At 42.9% G+C, this 16,874-nt stretch overlaps 1 protein-coding gene across 2 annotated transcripts in view; it reads right to left on the bottom strand.

Annotated features, from left to right (window-relative positions):
• Gsap (gamma-secretase activating protein) overlaps positions 1–16,874 on the bottom strand; it is a 100,110-nt gene that overhangs the window by 25,088 nt on the left and 58,148 nt on the right. For both annotated transcript variants that reach the window (XM_021191143.2, XM_029535591.1), the window contains 6 exons: positions 15,010–15,087; positions 10,687–10,779; positions 10,345–10,562; positions 8,095–8,164; positions 7,485–7,567; positions 3,391–3,444 (listed from right to left, as the gene is read on the bottom strand). In XM_021191143.2, coding sequence (XP_021046802.1) covers positions 3,391–3,444; positions 7,485–7,567; positions 8,095–8,164; positions 10,345–10,562; positions 10,687–10,779; positions 15,010–15,087 — 596 coding nt within the window. The remainder of the gene's footprint in view (positions 1–3,390; positions 3,445–7,484; positions 7,568–8,094; positions 8,165–10,344; positions 10,563–10,686; positions 10,780–15,009; positions 15,088–16,874) is intronic.

The raw sequence follows: 16,874 nt of genomic DNA, 5'->3' as shown, positions 1-16,874 counted from the left end.
AGAGAGAGAGAGAGAGAGAGAGAGAGAGAGAGAGAGAGAGAGAGAGAACTACTTTGGTAAAACTGCCCTGTCCTCTGCTCAAAGCAGACTCTCTTCTTTACCCATATATTTGAGTAAGCTTTAGTTTCCTTCTTAGGTTTCCTGTGGTTAGTTTTCATGGTTTCTCTTCTCACTATAAAATTAGGTGCTGTTTTTAGCCTTTTACGCAAGTCGCTGCTTCCCCTGAGCAGCCCATAGTTTACCAAGGATCAAGGCCCTCCTGAGGAAGGTCAACCTTGACAACATTTCTTTAAAGCATGGTCCTTGTCCTGTATGGTAATTTAAAAACAACAACAACAAAAAAAAACCAAAAAAAACAAAAAAAACAAAAAAACAGAGCTTTTTAAAAATTTTTAAAAATGTATATGAATGTTTGCCTGCAGGTATGTAGGTGTATGTGTACTGCATGCATGCCTGCTACCTGTGGAGACCAGAAGATGATGGCAGATTCTTAGAACTGGAGTTACAGACAGTTGTGAAACACCATGTAGGTACTGGGACTGAACCCAGGGCCTCTAAAAGCCAGCAACGCTTTTAACCACTGAGCCATCTCTCTAGCTCCCTCCCCAAGACATGTTTTTTATATTATTTTTAAGATTATTTGGTAAACCATTTACAAAGAGAGGAAGCCTTTTGCCTTTAGGTGATGATTTTCTTATAAAATAACAAGTGTCCTTGCCCCAACATGTCCCCAAGTCACAGTCCATTCAGCTTCCACAGTGAGACACCATCAACTAATGGCTTGTAAAGGATGAACATTTGTTCCCCTGTTCTTGAAACTGGGGACACAGTCCTGTCTTCATTGTGACATCATGAGGTAGGAAGGATTGAGTTTGGTCTCATTATTTTAAAAAACAATAATGACCAATCCAAATCATAAGGCCGTAGTTGTTCCCTCTTAAAGCCATCACACCAGGGATCAGGGTTTCAACATCCGAATCTAAGGGGACACACCTGGACGATAACCCTAGACTGAGCACGTGTCACAGTGGGAGGGGCTGTCCCATCTCACATTGTCCTCCCTTCCTTGACTTTGCCAGGAGAGAGGAAGTGTAGTCAGAGTACACTTAATACTAGTCAATAAGAATATTGTAACAAATAAGGAATTGGCTTGTGATAAGCCAATTAGGACAAAAGACAAAAAGAACTTTCTTGTTGCCCTTATACTTTTAAAATGAAAACACACAATGTAGGTAAGGTTGCAATAAACTCCTAAATCCTTTTGTTCTTAGATTTATGTATATGTATGTGCATCTCTCGGTGTGCACAGCACACATATGTGGGTGCTAATGGAGGTGAGAAGAGGGTGTGGGGTCCCCTGGAACGGAGTCAAAGTTCACTGTAAGCCACGTGGCATAGGGCCTGGGGACCAAACTGGGTCCTTCGGAAGAGCAGCAGTGCTCTTGACCTAAGTCACTTCTTCAGCCCCCCCATATCTTTTGGACCATGCAGATTACCACAACTTTCATTGAATATTAGTTTAGAAGAAGAAATCAAAGCTATAAAAATGTCATAGTGTTTTACCGTAAGACATTCTCAACCTTGAACCTTAGAGGAATAAACCAATAGAAAAACTATATGTATAAGAATATACAAAAATGAAATATTATCTTTTCTGGATAAAAGAAAAGAGTGTATTACCAGGGATTACACCCATGATCTCACATGTGAGGCAACCACCTTACTGCCAAGTTATTTTCCCAGGAAATGTTTGTGTAGTGTCTAAAGATAGTTAAATGCTCAAAACCAGAAGATTGATCAAATAAATGACATGCTAACTCAGAAGAATAATTATAGTTCGTTACTTCATGTAACAACACGAAACATGTTGACAAGTTTACATTTGATCAAAAGTTTCTAGATTACCGTAACTACTAAATCAGATATCCATAGCTATGACAGAGGCACAGAAAGTGGACAGGGTGGGCATTTATGTACTAGACACTACAGAACTGAAGGTTAACTTTCTTCTGACCAGTCATGGTGGCAATAGATGCCTGGAAACCCAGCAAATCAGAGGCCTGTCAAGGACCCAAGTTCAAACCCAGCATCAAACAGAACAAAGAAAAGAAGCCCTAGGTGGGTTGTCAGGAGTACTAGCGAGAAGAAGCATTCATTAGCATAATATAGCATGTGACTGTCCCTACCACCACCTATAAAGCATGATCTTCCCTCCTGTCATCCTCCTGCATCAGGAGGGTTTGCTGGCTCTACACTTGCTTCTGGACAGTTGGGCAGTCTGTTTTCAAGGGCCTCTTAGGACCCAAAGAAGAGCCACCAAGTCAGCCTCCATCTGTCCTCTCTTGCCTCAGTACATGATGGGGACCTTAAAACGGGTCCTCCCCAGCTGTCGGTACAGTGCCAAGGATCTAAAAGACTCAAACATATATAAAAGGTCTCAGCACAAGGGGCAGTGATGCCAGAAACTGAGACTTCCCAGGCTAGGCCAGGCTGTAATTACTAGAAGCAATGCCAAGCCCAGCAAAGGAGCTGAAGGGAACTGAGCTAAAGACCCCCCAGCTTTTTACTAGGAGCACAGTCTTATCTACTCTCCTCTCCCCACCCCACCCTCCCTCTGTATCCTGAAACCAGAGGATTGCAGACAGACACAAAGCCCCTTCGTGACAGGAAAGCACTGGAGGCAGGCCATACAGCAAGCCACCGCCTCACTTTTGAGGGATGGAGAAGCTGCTCTGAGAGAAACAAGAAATCCCAGTTCAGTTTACTTAAAGATTTTATAAGTAGAAAGTGTGTGTGTGTGTGTGTGTGTGTGTGTGTGTGTGTGTGTGTGTGTGTGTGTGTGTTTGGGGGCAGGGTACATGTGTGTCTATGTGTACGGGTATGTGTGTGTGTATGTATGTGTGTAATGTGTATGTGTGAGTGTGTCTGTGTGTGTACGTGAATGTACATTCATGTGTGTATGTGTGTATGGTGTGTGTGTATATGTGTATGTGCATGCATGTGTGTGTATATATATATGCCCACATGTGTGTATATGTATAAGTGTATGTGTGTGTGTGTGTGTGTGTGTGTGTGTGTGTGTGTGAAGGAAGGACTACAAATCAGGCAACAATAAATTCCAGCATCGCTAAAGACTTGTCAGTAAGAGGCTTTGTGGCAAGTATTGGTGGATGATCCATGGTAATTCTATATCTTCAAAAACCTCCCTCTTCAAACAGTCCTAAGGTGTTCTATAACGATATAGCGATTGATTACGCAGGTTCTTCAGAAGGACTCTCCCCCAAGGCCCCATCTTTCTCTGCCAGGCTGCAATACCTTTTGAAACCACAGTGATATCGGGGGCAGCAGAGGTCTTCTCCCTCTGCTTCACCCTCTTGGAGCGGGACTCACCTTCATAAGAGGCAATGGGAGTTCCTCAGTCATAAGCTTTATTCCGGGAATTTCCTAGGACAGGGAAACATAAATGCAGTGAATCAACCACCCATGCTCAGGCCTTCAGGGAGCGTCTTCTGCATAGATAGAGGTCAGCCAGCTTCTGTTGTGCCCTAAGTTCACGGGAAACCCAAAGGAACCCAAGAATTGTGAAGTCAGCTGCAACTCGCAAGAGTCTTTTATTTTCAAGTTCGAACTCATTTCGCCCACCTAGCACTCACTGCATGAATGCTGGCAAGCGACCTTGAGTCCAGAAAACATTGGGTTTATATACAGTATAGGAATAGTGTGAATATTCACAGGAAAGGGGAGTAGAGGGTGGAAAAGTACTGAAGCGGGAGAGGGGTTATGGGTTCAAGGACTAATTTCATAGCCAGTCGGAACTGTCTGTGACCTGACCTCGTTTACCTTCTACTTTTTCCATGGTCTCCCTTGAGCTTGTTACTTCTCTAAGGTCCCAAGGTCAGGCACCTGGAGAGTTATCAGGAGGAGGGTTGGGCGTTGGTTTTTGGAGACACAGAGGCGGTGCCATTCTGGGGAGGGGCGGGGGAGAGGCTGCTGCAGGAGGATGCAGCACAGAAACCAGCAGTCTGCATATCATGCTGGGGGCAAGGGAGGGTGGGAGCCTCTGGCTGGGACCGCAGAGGCAAACTGTACAACACTGAAGCCTCTCTAGTATCAGTAAATCGGGGTTACAACACTTCCTGTGTGATGACCTCTACTTTAAATAACTTCCTAGTACACAAATAATAGAAGTGTATGTCATACTTTGGAAAATTAAATATTCTGGGTTTTGTTTTTATTTTTTTTGCTAGTTAATTTGGCTGGTTGTTCTGTTTTTTTGGTTTTGGTGGGTTTGGAGTTTTGTTTTCTTTTAGTTTTTTTTCTTTCTTGGTCGTTATTTTTTTTCTTATCCTTTCTTTTTTTTTTTTTTTTTTTGAAAGGGTTTCTCTGTGTAGCCCTGGCTGTGTCCTGGAATTCACTCTGTAGACCAGGCTAACCTCTAACTTACAGAGATCCACCTGCCTCTGCCTCTCTAGTGCTGAGATTAAAGGTGTGCGCCACCACCCATGGTAGTTAATATTGATTCTCCTCTTGCCAGTGTCTAGGACATCTCTGACAGGTCTGTGTGGCACACACTAATTGGGTGGGTTGAGGTGGGAAGACCAGCCCTACATGCAGGCATCACCCTTCCTTGTGGGTACTGGACTGAATAGACACAGACTCCAGTGGGGCATTGATCGCTCCCTAACTTCTGGTTATGGTGCAGTATGGTCAGGTGTCACCACCATGCTTTCTCTGCCTCAAAGGATTGGATGGGAAAAGAGTGAGAAAATACCCCTTCTCTCTTAAACCAATTCTTGTGGGGTTTTTTGGTTTGGTTTTTTTTTTTTTTACAGTAACAAAAAAAGTAACTTATGTAAGTTCTAAATAGCATTTTCAAATGTACAATAGTAACATTTTAAAATAACTAAAATTATAATGTACAATTTAGAATTTGCTATGACCAAGAATACTCTACTATCTAGTATTTTACTTAACAGTATGGAAGGGCATTGAAATGAAATGCTCCTTGGCGCCATTGTCCCCCATTTGTAACACACTGAACATAGGTGATTTGGTCGGTTTAATTTTTGTTTTTTTTTTTTTTTTGGTGTTTGTTTTTGTTTTAGTTTTTTACAATAGTGTTTATTTTAAAAATTCTGTTGCTGGTAAGTGTGGCGCTAGACATCTTATGGTCCAAGTGAGAGGCTTCCAGGCTAGCCTGAGCTAAATAGTAAATTCTTTGTCTCAAATTTAAGAAAAAAAAAAATCCGAATCAATCTTTTCATCTGGATGTGAGAACTTGCTACTGCCTGTTGTAGCAAGAATTAGGAATCATTGTTGACTAGAAAAGGGCAACACTTGCATCATTGCTAAAGACGAATATAAATGCACAGAGCCTTTCAAGGGAACTTATTCCAACCACAAGAAGTTTTAAAGCCACTCGGTAAACCCCAAGATAAGTCTAGTGTATGGAGGTTATAACTGTGGGTTTCTCTACATTTTCTTGTGGGACTTCCTGGTGCATTATGTGTGTGTCCACAAAGTCTCCTGGGCCCCAGAGAGCCTCGAGGAATGAACAAATGAATCTCTGACCATTGGCATGGTGGCCCACACAGCAGCCAGATAGGAACACGGCCCAGGGACCACTGCTCCCAACCCTGCCTCTCCACACCTCAGTCACAGGACAGAAAAGCATGGGTAACACCCAGAGGGCACCGAGGCGTGCATTTCCTGACCGGATGGTGTACCTTGCCGGCTTCCTGCCACAGAACCACACTCTGCCCATACAGTCGTAAGTTGTCTAAAAGAAAGACAAAGTGGGTGCCTAGAAAAAGGGGAAACCCGGTATTTCCCCCGCAGTTTTACACCGTAGCAAAGAAATCTATTAACTATAATCCAAAAAAAAAAACAAGCAAATAAGGCCTTCGGGAAATCACTACTATTATAAGTATAAAAAATTTAGAAATTAATCAAACATGACTGTGTACAGTGGTGCACACTTGCAATCCCAACACTTGGGAGTGAGGAGCAGGTGGATCAGGGATTTAAAATTGTCCTCAGCTACACAGGCGATTGACGTAGGCCAGGCTGGGGTATATGAGCCCATGTCTCAAAACAAGAAAACAAAAAGATTTAAGTAAATCAAATGCATTTGAATATTTCTTTCTTTTTTTTTTTTTCTTTAGACAGGGTCTCACTACTATGTAGCCCAGGCTAACCTCCACCTGAAGATCTTCCTGCCTACATCTTCTGAGTGTCGAATTATAAGCATGCTCTTTATATACCTCTATCAACTGTGATGAGACATAAGCGAAATACAAAGTGAAAGGTGTCACAATTTACTATGTATTTCCCAATGCCTGTTGCCTAAATTAAATGTATTGCTCTAAATACCTTCTTACTATAACTCCTGCTTCATGACCAAGCACACCACTCTACCATCTAACTGAAAGGGGCAGAGGCAGGTGCTACAGGCTGCCTCTCACAGAACAGCGCTCTGGTGCATCACCGCCTACGGTAAAGGGTCTAGACCAACAGGAAGCATGACTTTGATTCTCCCTGAAGCTTTTGAGTTGCCTAATTTTCTTTATAAATCTTTATAAAAACAGGGAAAGGGGTCCCAAAAGTCAAACTGTACCAAGTATTACCACAATGGTCTAGTCATTCCTCATTCATAAAACTTATTAGATACGTGAATCTGGTGAATGAAGGAGTGAAAGTGTCCTTTTACAAAATACGATCACTGAGGTTCTGTTCTGCCTGCCAGAAGAAAGAGTGGCAGCCACCCTGTGTCTGCCCCATCAAGCCTATTGCTTTATGTAAATACTTCTAGCCAATGGAAGAGAGTTACTGCAGATAGAGCATCTTCGACCAAGGGGCCTAGTGGCACAAGTGATTCAGATTTGGTTTTCAAAAATTCTTAATTTTGAAATCTTTCATATACGTGAGGTCTTTTAGTGAGAAAACAGAAATCTAAACATGAAATGTCTTTCATAACACACACACACTTTAGAAATATGCCTTTGCTTTAATCCTAGCACTCGGGAGGCAGAGGCAGGCGGATTTCTGAGTTCGAGGCCAGCCTGGTCTACAAAGTGAGTTCTAGTACATCCAGGGTTATACAGAGAAACCCTGTCTCAAAAAAAAAAACAAAAAAACAAAAAACAAAAAAGCCTTTGAGTCTTCCCAAAGCATCCAACTTTTATTGACACAGTAATAGTCCTTTTGCATATGCATTTCAGAATATACGCATGTGTGTATACAGGATTTTACCACTTAGGATAAATTTTTCATTTGTGGCATCATATTAACCTTTAAAATGCTCCAGATGTTGCAGCAGTTAGACTCTGAGTCTTTCTGGTTAGGGTTGTTTATACCATTTGGCAAGAAATTTCACTTCAGATGCTTGTCAGTCGAAACAGAAGTGAAATTATAAAGCTGGTTACCGTAACAGGAACGATCTCCCCCTACCCACAGTGGGTGATCACAGAGATCTTGTCACTTACTGCGTTCCAGGTCAGCACAGAGGAGTATTGTAGGAGCATGTCCACATCCTCCAGCTCTGCATACACACTCCAATAGGAGGAAGCTGAGACACAATAGAAACAGAGAAGTCAGCATAGTGATTTAACCAAATCCAGCAAATCGCTAAGTCCTCGCCACCTCACTCATGTCTCTGGAGGTTAACCATTATGATTTTATCTGCAGTTTAAAATGTTCAGGTGCTCCTTTTACAATGAGAATAGCGGTTTTTTGGGTTTTTTTAATCATTTGTTACTGCTTCCACACAGATGACATGATGCCACTCATACATAGCCAACCAACATAAAACCAGTCTAAGAAAGAGGCATTTTACTGAAAAGTTCTGTTAATAAGGTTATGGAATCAAAATGTGATCTCTATCTCATTGGTCTCTGGAAACCACGACTTCTTGCGAAATCCACGAGAGAATGAAGTTTCATTAGCCACTGACTGCAATGAAGAAGAAAACAAAACAAAACAGAACAAAAACCTCCTAGTCAGCATTTTGACAGAAGCACTCATTATCAACGGACTGATTTCCCTCAAGCGAAGGGTTGAACATACAGCTTACGGGGCAGCATCAGCAACACTTACCAATTAGAAATTCTTGAATGAGGTCAAATGAATGGCAGGCAGAGACATGCTCCGAAATCCACTGAATAATCTTTAAAAAGAAAAAAGGCCACAGAACTCTGTTGGCTTTTAAATCTGCACCCACCAAAGTAATACAAAACTATGTAATGTATAATATATAACATATGTATAAATATGTAATATATAATGAATGAAGTTTTAAAATTCTACATTTATTTTGGAGTGCCCTGAAAATATACCTACTTCCAGCTTAAGAAACCAGAATAGTCCTGGCTGAGTATGATAGGTATTGTAAATAAGGTTATTTGTAGATATTCTTTAACAGAAGAATGGGCTCCAGAAGAACTTTCCTCAACCCTCAACCCAATATGCATTTTTTTTCAAGAACGGATGGTGTTATACAAAGTATCCATAAAGAGATCTACTGGACATGGGAGCAATGCACAAAGCCACTGGGCTCACAGATACCAGCCTGCAGTTAAAGTCCAGGGCAGCCGTCACTGTAAATAAACACCATCATACCACTTAGCACGAGGAGTGCCTCTGTGCTTCCCTTTCAGCTGACATAAATCACCCATTATGTCAGCAGCTTCTCACACAAGTTCTATCCCTCCATTCAACTGCTGGAAGAAAGACGTCCTTACCTTTTACTTGATGACTGAGGGGAGACATGCCCAGTCATAGCTCACTCTCAACAGGATGCTTTATTCTAAATCTACTGTGCCAGTTGTACTTATTTTTACATAGGCAGTTTAATCAAAATGTCTACAAACAAGTTCAATGCAGATTGCATCAGTAAAAGTTGCATATTGTGGCAAGACTCAAAATCACGTTTTTATGACATGGCAAGGCTAAAACACTAAATGAAACACCAAATGACTAGATGTAGAAGAAACAACTACAGTAAGTGGGTGAAGGCAAGTCTACACTGTTTTCTACACTATTGATCTCCTTAGAAATAAAATGTTTAGGGGTCAAGGAGAAGGCTCAGTGGGTGAGGTGACTTCTATGCAAGCATGATTCCCTAGAACCCACATAAGAATGGAGTACAGCACATGTCTCTAACCCCAGTGCTGGGCAGAGGCAAGAGGACTGGCCGGCCTAGCAGAAAAGCAAGCTCTAGGCTTAAAGAAGCCTTGTCTCAAAAGTTAATGTGGAGAACGCCTGAAGAAGACATCCAATGTTACTTCTGGCCTTCTATGCACACACACGTATGTACACCCATGAAGACACATGTGAAGACACATGTATCCACATGCACAAATCTTTCAGGGAGGACAGGAAGTCAGAGAGCATTGGTTTTCTGGAAGAAAAAAAGCTGAAGTTTATTTAGCTCATTCACAAAGAGTAGGCCTTGGTCTATACTAAAGGTATGTTTGTTTTTTTTTTTTAAGTGTGCTTTTTTCAACTAACTATGCAACTACTAACCCCAGTCATCACTGATTGATAAGAGGATTTTCCTGACTTTTTAGAATAGCTTCAAAAAGTAAACGACAAAATAGTGCTTTATAAGTGGCAGTGTGCAATACAAAGTAATAAATATTTGTAATAAATATTTGTCACAAGATCTTAGACCTTTGGTGTTTGTTTCTTCTCAGAAGGTTGGGACAGGAATCAATTTTTTTTTTTTTGCTTTTGTTTTTTGTTTGTTTTTGTTTTGTTCTTCGAGACAGGGTTTCTCTGTATAGCCCTTGCCATCCTGGAACTCACTCTATAGACCAGGCTAGCCTTGAACTCAGAAACCCACCTACCTCTGGAATTAATTCTATAATCCAAGATATCATTAAACTTACTGTGTATCACACAGTACTATGATAGTAATCTACTAACAAGGCAACCTCTACATGAGGAACAGACAGGTAGAAAATTCAACGTGAATACACTGGACAAAGTGACAGTTCATAATCTAGGCCAGGTGGAGCAGATGTCATCACACGACTTAGAAAAGCATGCCACTTAAATGTTATGATTTGTTTCTTTGGGGGCTTCTCTATTTAACAGTCTTAAGCCAGAGCTGATCTAAGTTACCTGAATTGATGGGTACAGGGAACAACTGAACTCAAAAGACAGACAGATGCACCTTCACAGCTGAGGTCCAGCACAGAGCCAACCAAAGAGGAAGCACCGAGGAAGACTACGCTCAAGCAAAGACACTGTTACAGAGCAAAAACTAACTTCTGATCGTCTCAGAGCACTAAGTACTCTTAGTGTCGCCTGTTGCCAGTTTTTAAGCTCAAGCAATCTTCTCACCTGTTCTTCTGGGAAACCTGGTTCTTGACTACAGGATAATATACAGTGCAGTGCAGCCATTCTCTCACAGTCAAGACGGGCGTTCCACAGGAACTGCAACAAGTATGACTGGTCAAGGGTTGCTCTATAGACCTTTCCAGAATAGCAGTCCAGAACCAGGGACCCCGACAGGGACTGCAAAGGACTTAGAGGTAGCACAGCAGCCATTTTGTTGTTTCCTAGCAAACAGAAAAAAAAAAAAAAAAAAAAAAAAAAAAAAAAAAAAAAAACGAAAGAGCAGATCACCAAATAAAAGGTCTCACCCAAGTCAGAGCATACTGGAGACATAAGCTACACCCTTACCTGTCAGAAACAGACTATGGCAGATCAAGTCTGGATGCTGAATGTTAAGTAAATGAAGGAAATGGCCAGGGGAGTAAACAGCCACAAAGTAGCCTGCAGGAAAGAGAGATTGGAGTCATCCACCACCCACATGTGATACAACTTATCTAGGTGCAGAGAAACCTCAGGACAACATGCTTTTCTCTGAATATAACAAAATAGCACATTTGTTTGTTTGTTACCAGTAGCACTTAGTAGGACCCATAAGGGTATCTTCCCTTTAGAAGCCAGATCTGATCGGCTTTGTGTGTGCCTCACACTCTCTGCACACTTAAGACATGGCCATCTTGTTTCTACCTAGAGTTTTGTTTCGGAGTCAACAGTAGCTTCGTGTGAATCTAAGTGATCTGGAAGGAAATTCGAGTAAAACTATCAAGCAACAGGAATGACTCCTTAGTGTGATATGCCAGGGATAGCATGTAATGGGAATTTTCTTCATCTTTTGATGGCTTGAAGAAGTTATGAAATGCAGTATTTATCAAGAGTGTGTCTCCGGGAGCCTTGACATTGTGCAGTTGGTGGTTTTCTTGTGTCCCTAGCACCTAGAGTTGGCACCTTCACAATTTCTACTCTATAGATATTTGCATAATCAGAACATATGTACCCAAATTGAGACAAAATATAATAACAGACTCCTAGGATCTCAGAAAAACAGAATAGTGAATTTCATAAAAGAACTAGCTGGACTCCTCTCCTTAAAGAGGAACATGCTAGTCACTGCTATAGAAGTCACCCGTGGAAAGGGGGGATATAAAACTCCAACCAATCAATGTGCCCTTTCAAAAGACAGGAATAAATAATATTAAAGAATGTAATGCAAAGAATTGCAAACTCTTATCATTGTGGCAATACTACGATAGAAAATGAAAGAAATTATTTAGATGGCCCTACTAGAAAGATATGGTTATCCAGTTGATGGTTTGTATATGCCTGGCCCAGGGAGTGGCACTGTTAGGAGGTGTGGTCTTGTTGGAGTAGGTGTGTCACTGTGGGTGTGGGCTTCAGACCCTCATCCTAGCTACCTGGAAATTAGTCTTCCACTAGCAGCCTTCAGATGAAGATGTAGAACTCTCAGCTCCTCCTGCACCATGCCTGCCTGGATGCTGTCATGTTCCTGCCTTGATGATAATAAACTGAACCTCTGAACCTATAAGTCAGCCCCAGTTAAACGCTGTCCTTTATAAGACTTGCCTTGGTCATGGTGTCTGTTTACAGCAGTACAACCCTAACTAAGACACCAATGATCTATGTTAACTCCTAGCATGTATGACTTTTTAATCAGTGTGTTGTGGTAGTGCTGTGTTTCAAGACAAGAACATTTGAAAATACAGTAAGGTAGTGTGGGGTAAAACATCATTGAGATAGAGCGGGAGATTCTTACTAACATTTGTTTAGTGAACTCCAGGGTTTTCTATCCCACTGTGTGCACAACTGTGCCATAATAAAAATTAGTGCTTCATCTAAAACATCAGTAGTTATCTGTGTCAGGGTCAGTGAAGGTCCTTACTCATACACTGACCTGCAGGCCTGTGACTCTGTCAACTTAGAAAAGATTCTACCACGTGTGTGTGTGTGTGTGTGTGTGTGTGTGTGTGTGTGTGTGTGTGTGTGTGTTGGGGAGGGGTACATGTTGAGAACAACTTGTGTGAATTTTCTACCCTGGGACTGAAGGAGGCTCAAGCTTGTGACCCACAGTCCTCACCCACTGAGCCATCTGGCCTGCCCTAGATTAACTTTTCATGAAGAGAAACTGTTGCAAGTGTGATTAGAACCTTGAGAGGAGGAATGAATCATCCTGGTAGACTCAGTGTGGTCGAGTGTTAGAGTGTTACTAAGAGGACAGGAGAGAGGAACTGGTCTGCAGAAGGTGACCACACAGTGACAAAGCAACCTGAGCGATAAGACTAGTCTCTAGAGGCCAGAGGAGACAGGAAGAAAGTTCTTCCTCAGATGCTGCAGAAGGAACTGGTGCTGCCCACACTTCATTTTAGTTTTTCAGCACCCCTCCCCCTTTCGATTTCTGAATTCCAGCCTGGGATCAGAATGCTTGTGCGACTTTAAGCCCTGCCTTTGTGGTCATCTGTTTCACAGAGATGGAAAATGATAGAGTGTCTCTAAGAACTAAACCTAAACCTTTCTCAACCTCAGCTTCATTGTTTGGGAGATGTGAATATCATTCTCAGGCAAAACGATTGTGAAGATTAAAAAGTAAAACATAGCCGGGCCTGGTGGCGCACGCTTTTAATTCCAGCACTCGGGAGGCAGAGGCAGGCGGATTTCTGAGTTCGAGGCCAGCCTGGTCTACAGAGTGAGTTCCAGGACAGCCAGGGCTACACAGAAAAACCCTGTCTCGAAAAACCAAAAAAAAAAAAAAAAAAAAGTAAAATATATACCATACATTATTTATTAAATGGTAGTTTTTATTTATGGGCATGCCTGACATGTAGATGCTGTTGTGTGACTATTTCCTCCTCCATACCAAAGAATCCCTCAGGGAGGGAAGGGCAGAGGCTCACCTATGTTCCTATAGGAAATCTCAATAAACACACTGGTTTGCAAGATGGAATGATTTCTTTGGTGTGCTGTTGCCCTAACTGGAGTGAATAGGGATTTCTGTGTTTCCCCAGGAAAAGTAATGCTAAATTTAAGTCTCTGTATTTAAATCATTGCAAGCCCTTTTCAGCAGGGTAATAATAAATGGAAGTTATAAGCCATGGGGGGGGGCGGGGTGAACATACTTCTCAAAAAAGTAAATGTTATCATGGAGATTCCCTCAAGAACAGTTTAAATCTTGGAAACAGCTTTACAGCTGTTACTAAATCATGTTCAAGAAGGGAAGGCAGTTGTGTGAAACAGGCTATTTTTACAAGCTCTGAACTGAGTCATGCTATTCCCAGGAGGAGAAAAGGAGAGGCTCAGTTGGTAGACAGGTTCCCATCACTGCTGAGATGGGCACAGTCTTGGGAATCATTCTGCACCCCCTGCCCCCTCTAATCGCAGGAAGCAATAGAGCCGGGCTCTCCAAGGCCATTTCCCACAGGTCCAAGACCATGTCAAGAGTGCCATGCACTTAGCAAAAGATGCTTAACCCCACCAACAGTATCATTTAACTTGGAGGGCTTATCTTTAGTTTTTCCATTTAGTTTTTCATCTCCCAATTTCCTCAACCCCAGTTTGCCAAACCTTTGCCATGGAAGCAGATGGACCAGCAAGCAGTGATGGGAAAACACACTAAAGAATCATGTGCCATAAACCCATAAAACCTTCTTTAAATCCTGAGTCCCTCTTAAGTGAGCAGGTCCCTGAGCTGCTGTCACTCACATCTTATGCTTCATGGGCCACCTTCCACAAAGCAGGGAAAGCTGCTTTCATTCGAAGATTCAGGGAACCCTTTCTGCATGGTTCTTACACAATCTGTGACATGCTCATACCTGATACTAAGGTTTCTTTCACTATATTTGCTTAGAGAAAACAATTCACTTATGCTGGTCCATAAATCACTTTTACTGTTAGCAGGAACAAACAGAAAACTCTCTAATGGGTATTCTCCTTCTAGAATACAGGGAAAACATGACATACGATTTCTCACAGGTTCTTAGGGGACATCTTATTCATGTCTTATTCATGGTCATTTGTATATTAACAAATGGTATTTTATGGAGTGTTCCCAAAGATATAGAAAAGCTCACAGCTCAGGGTCTCTAAAAAAGGGAAGACACATTACAACTCCACTAGCTGAATGAGACGGGTGTGTGACAGAGAAAACTTTCTCCCTCAGACTTAAAAGGGTCACTGACTGTTACCACAAGTTGTATGTATCTCAGATATGAAAAAGTGGAGTCATGGAGCAGAGGGTGACCACTGAACAAAGCGCACATTGAAAGGACAGAGTAGAGAGAGGTCTGTCCTCATAACCACTGTGCTGATTATTTTTATTGTTAATTTGACAGATCAGAATGGCCTGTAGGCAAGTGGGGGGGGGTTCTTGATTAATAATTGATGTAGGAGAGCCCAGTCCACTGTGGGAGGTGCATCCCCTAGGCAAGTAGGCCTAGGAGGTATAAGAAAGCATACTGAGCATGATCCAGAAGAGGGAGAGACCAAGAGCGAGAGCAAACCAGTAAGTAGGCAGCATTTATTCCTGCCTCAGCTCTGGCTTCTGCTCCTGTCCTTGACCTCCCCTGATGACAACTGCCTGTTAGCTGAAATAAAGCTGAAATAAAGGCTGCTTTGGGAAGTGTGTTTGCCACAGCAACAGAAGAGCACACCAGGAAGGATACCCACCAAGGTTGAGGAAAGTGATGCCGTTTGTGACCTGTGAGTCAGCACTTCCAGGAGCTGCAGTGAAGGTCTTTCTGTATCCTGTGAATGAAGAGCACGAAGCCAGAGAAAATTATGCTCAGAAATGAATGGCTCAGACTGACCTCATGGTTTATAACAATCTCACAGACAGGGCAAATGCCTGCTGGCTTCCAGAATGGTGCCTTTGAAGAAATCAGCTCAGAGCTTTGTAATTTTCCAAAATTTCACTGGACCCCTCCCCTCCTGGAAGAGACAGGTCAGAGAGCATATAGGCCAGAAGGAAGAGGCTGAGTAAGACCTCATTCCCTAAAGGCCAATCAGTTTAAAGGGTGCACTGCTCCACCAATCATATTGTGCCTAGTTGCTGATGCTCTATTCTACCCCTGGAAACCATAAAAAACTCGTGAAACAGGCTGCTAGGGGTCACTGCCTCTCCTTTGGGTCTGAGACAACCCCAGTGCACTGGAACAATAAATTCCTCTTGCTTTTTGCATCGATTCTGGCTCCACATAGTTCACTCAGGGGGTCTCCGGTAAGCTAAGGCTTGCCAGAGTCTTACATTTGGCACTTTGGTGGGGAATCTGACTCCTTGTGGGAAGACACCGGAGCAGCAAATCGGAGGTCTTGAGCCTTTACCGTGGTTCCTGTTTTGAGCCTATAGTGTCTGGTGCGGGTCAAATACGGTGGGTAAGTCACAGCCAAGGGGGACTGAAGGACGCTTCAGGCCCCCAGAAGCGGGTTGAGAGGACTCTGCTCCTTTTGGAAATGGCAAGACAGTAATGGCAGAAGCCTAGTCTTGCTATAACCTGGTTTATCTGGCTCTTGCCATACTGGCAGGGTTGCCTGTTTTGTCTCGGCTCGACTGGAGCTGGCTGGGCAACCCTGTTCTGCTTCCATGGAAGGGACTAACTGTCTGTAACTGCGCCTATGGAAGGGTTGAACTGTGTGTTGATTGTCTTTCTCTGTGATTGTTGGTGTTGGTTATCTTTTTCTATGTTCTTGGACTTGGACTGACAACATCTTTGGACACTGGACAAACTGAATCTACTCCTTTAAACAGCCTAGTTAACCACTGGAGGGAAGTTAGGAAAAGAGGAGGAGAACAAGTTAGTTACTCTCTGTTCCTCTGAATGGCCCATTTTGGAGTAGAGTGGCCACCTGTAGGAACCTTCGAATTACAGGTGATCAAGCAGGAGAGGAGAGAGTCGTTAGGCCAGGATCCCTCAGGTACCCAGACCAAGTGCCCTATATAGTTACCTGGGGAAATCTAGTGGAGGACACCCCCCTTATGAATAAAAACCTTTCTTTCCCCAAGACCCACCTCACAGGTTCTGGCTGTTAGGAAGAAGGAAGGGCGGGAGGAAGGAAGAACCCTTCCAGTCCTGAGAAGAAGTCGATCCTCCAAGACCCTTCGCCAGCAGGAGATATTGCTCTAACACCCTCCTCCTCCATACCTCCCTACCCTTGCCCCCATGGCTCCGCCAGCACCAGTAATGGTTCTGGGATCCTCGGCCCATATGGGACCGGGGCCATTGCACCCCCCCCTTTACTAGAGGGAGAAGTAGGAGGAGACCCCTAACTTCCCGGTCCTGGATGGGGACACAAAGTCTGAGAGCCACCTCCCCTGATACCATGGTACCTCTCCCACTAAGGGCATATGGGCCTCTAGAAAAGGACAATCTGATTATGCAATATTGGCCCTTCTCGTTGGCCAATTTGTACAACTGGAAGGCCAAACTCCCAAACAGCCGGTTAATCTCTTTGAGACTGTTTTATTTATAATGCAGGAAGGCAGAAGCCAGAAAGAATACCCCCTCAGAAACAGGAGCACCATCAATTGACCAGGC

Source organism: Mus pahari, chromosome 2, assembly GCF_900095145.1.
Source record: "Mus pahari chromosome 2, PAHARI_EIJ_v1.1, whole genome shotgun sequence".
Taxonomy (NCBI): domain Eukaryota; kingdom Metazoa; phylum Chordata; class Mammalia; order Rodentia; family Muridae; genus Mus; species Mus pahari.
The sequence above is the reverse complement of the archived record's forward strand: the minus strand, read 5'-3'. Positions and strand labels throughout refer to the sequence as shown.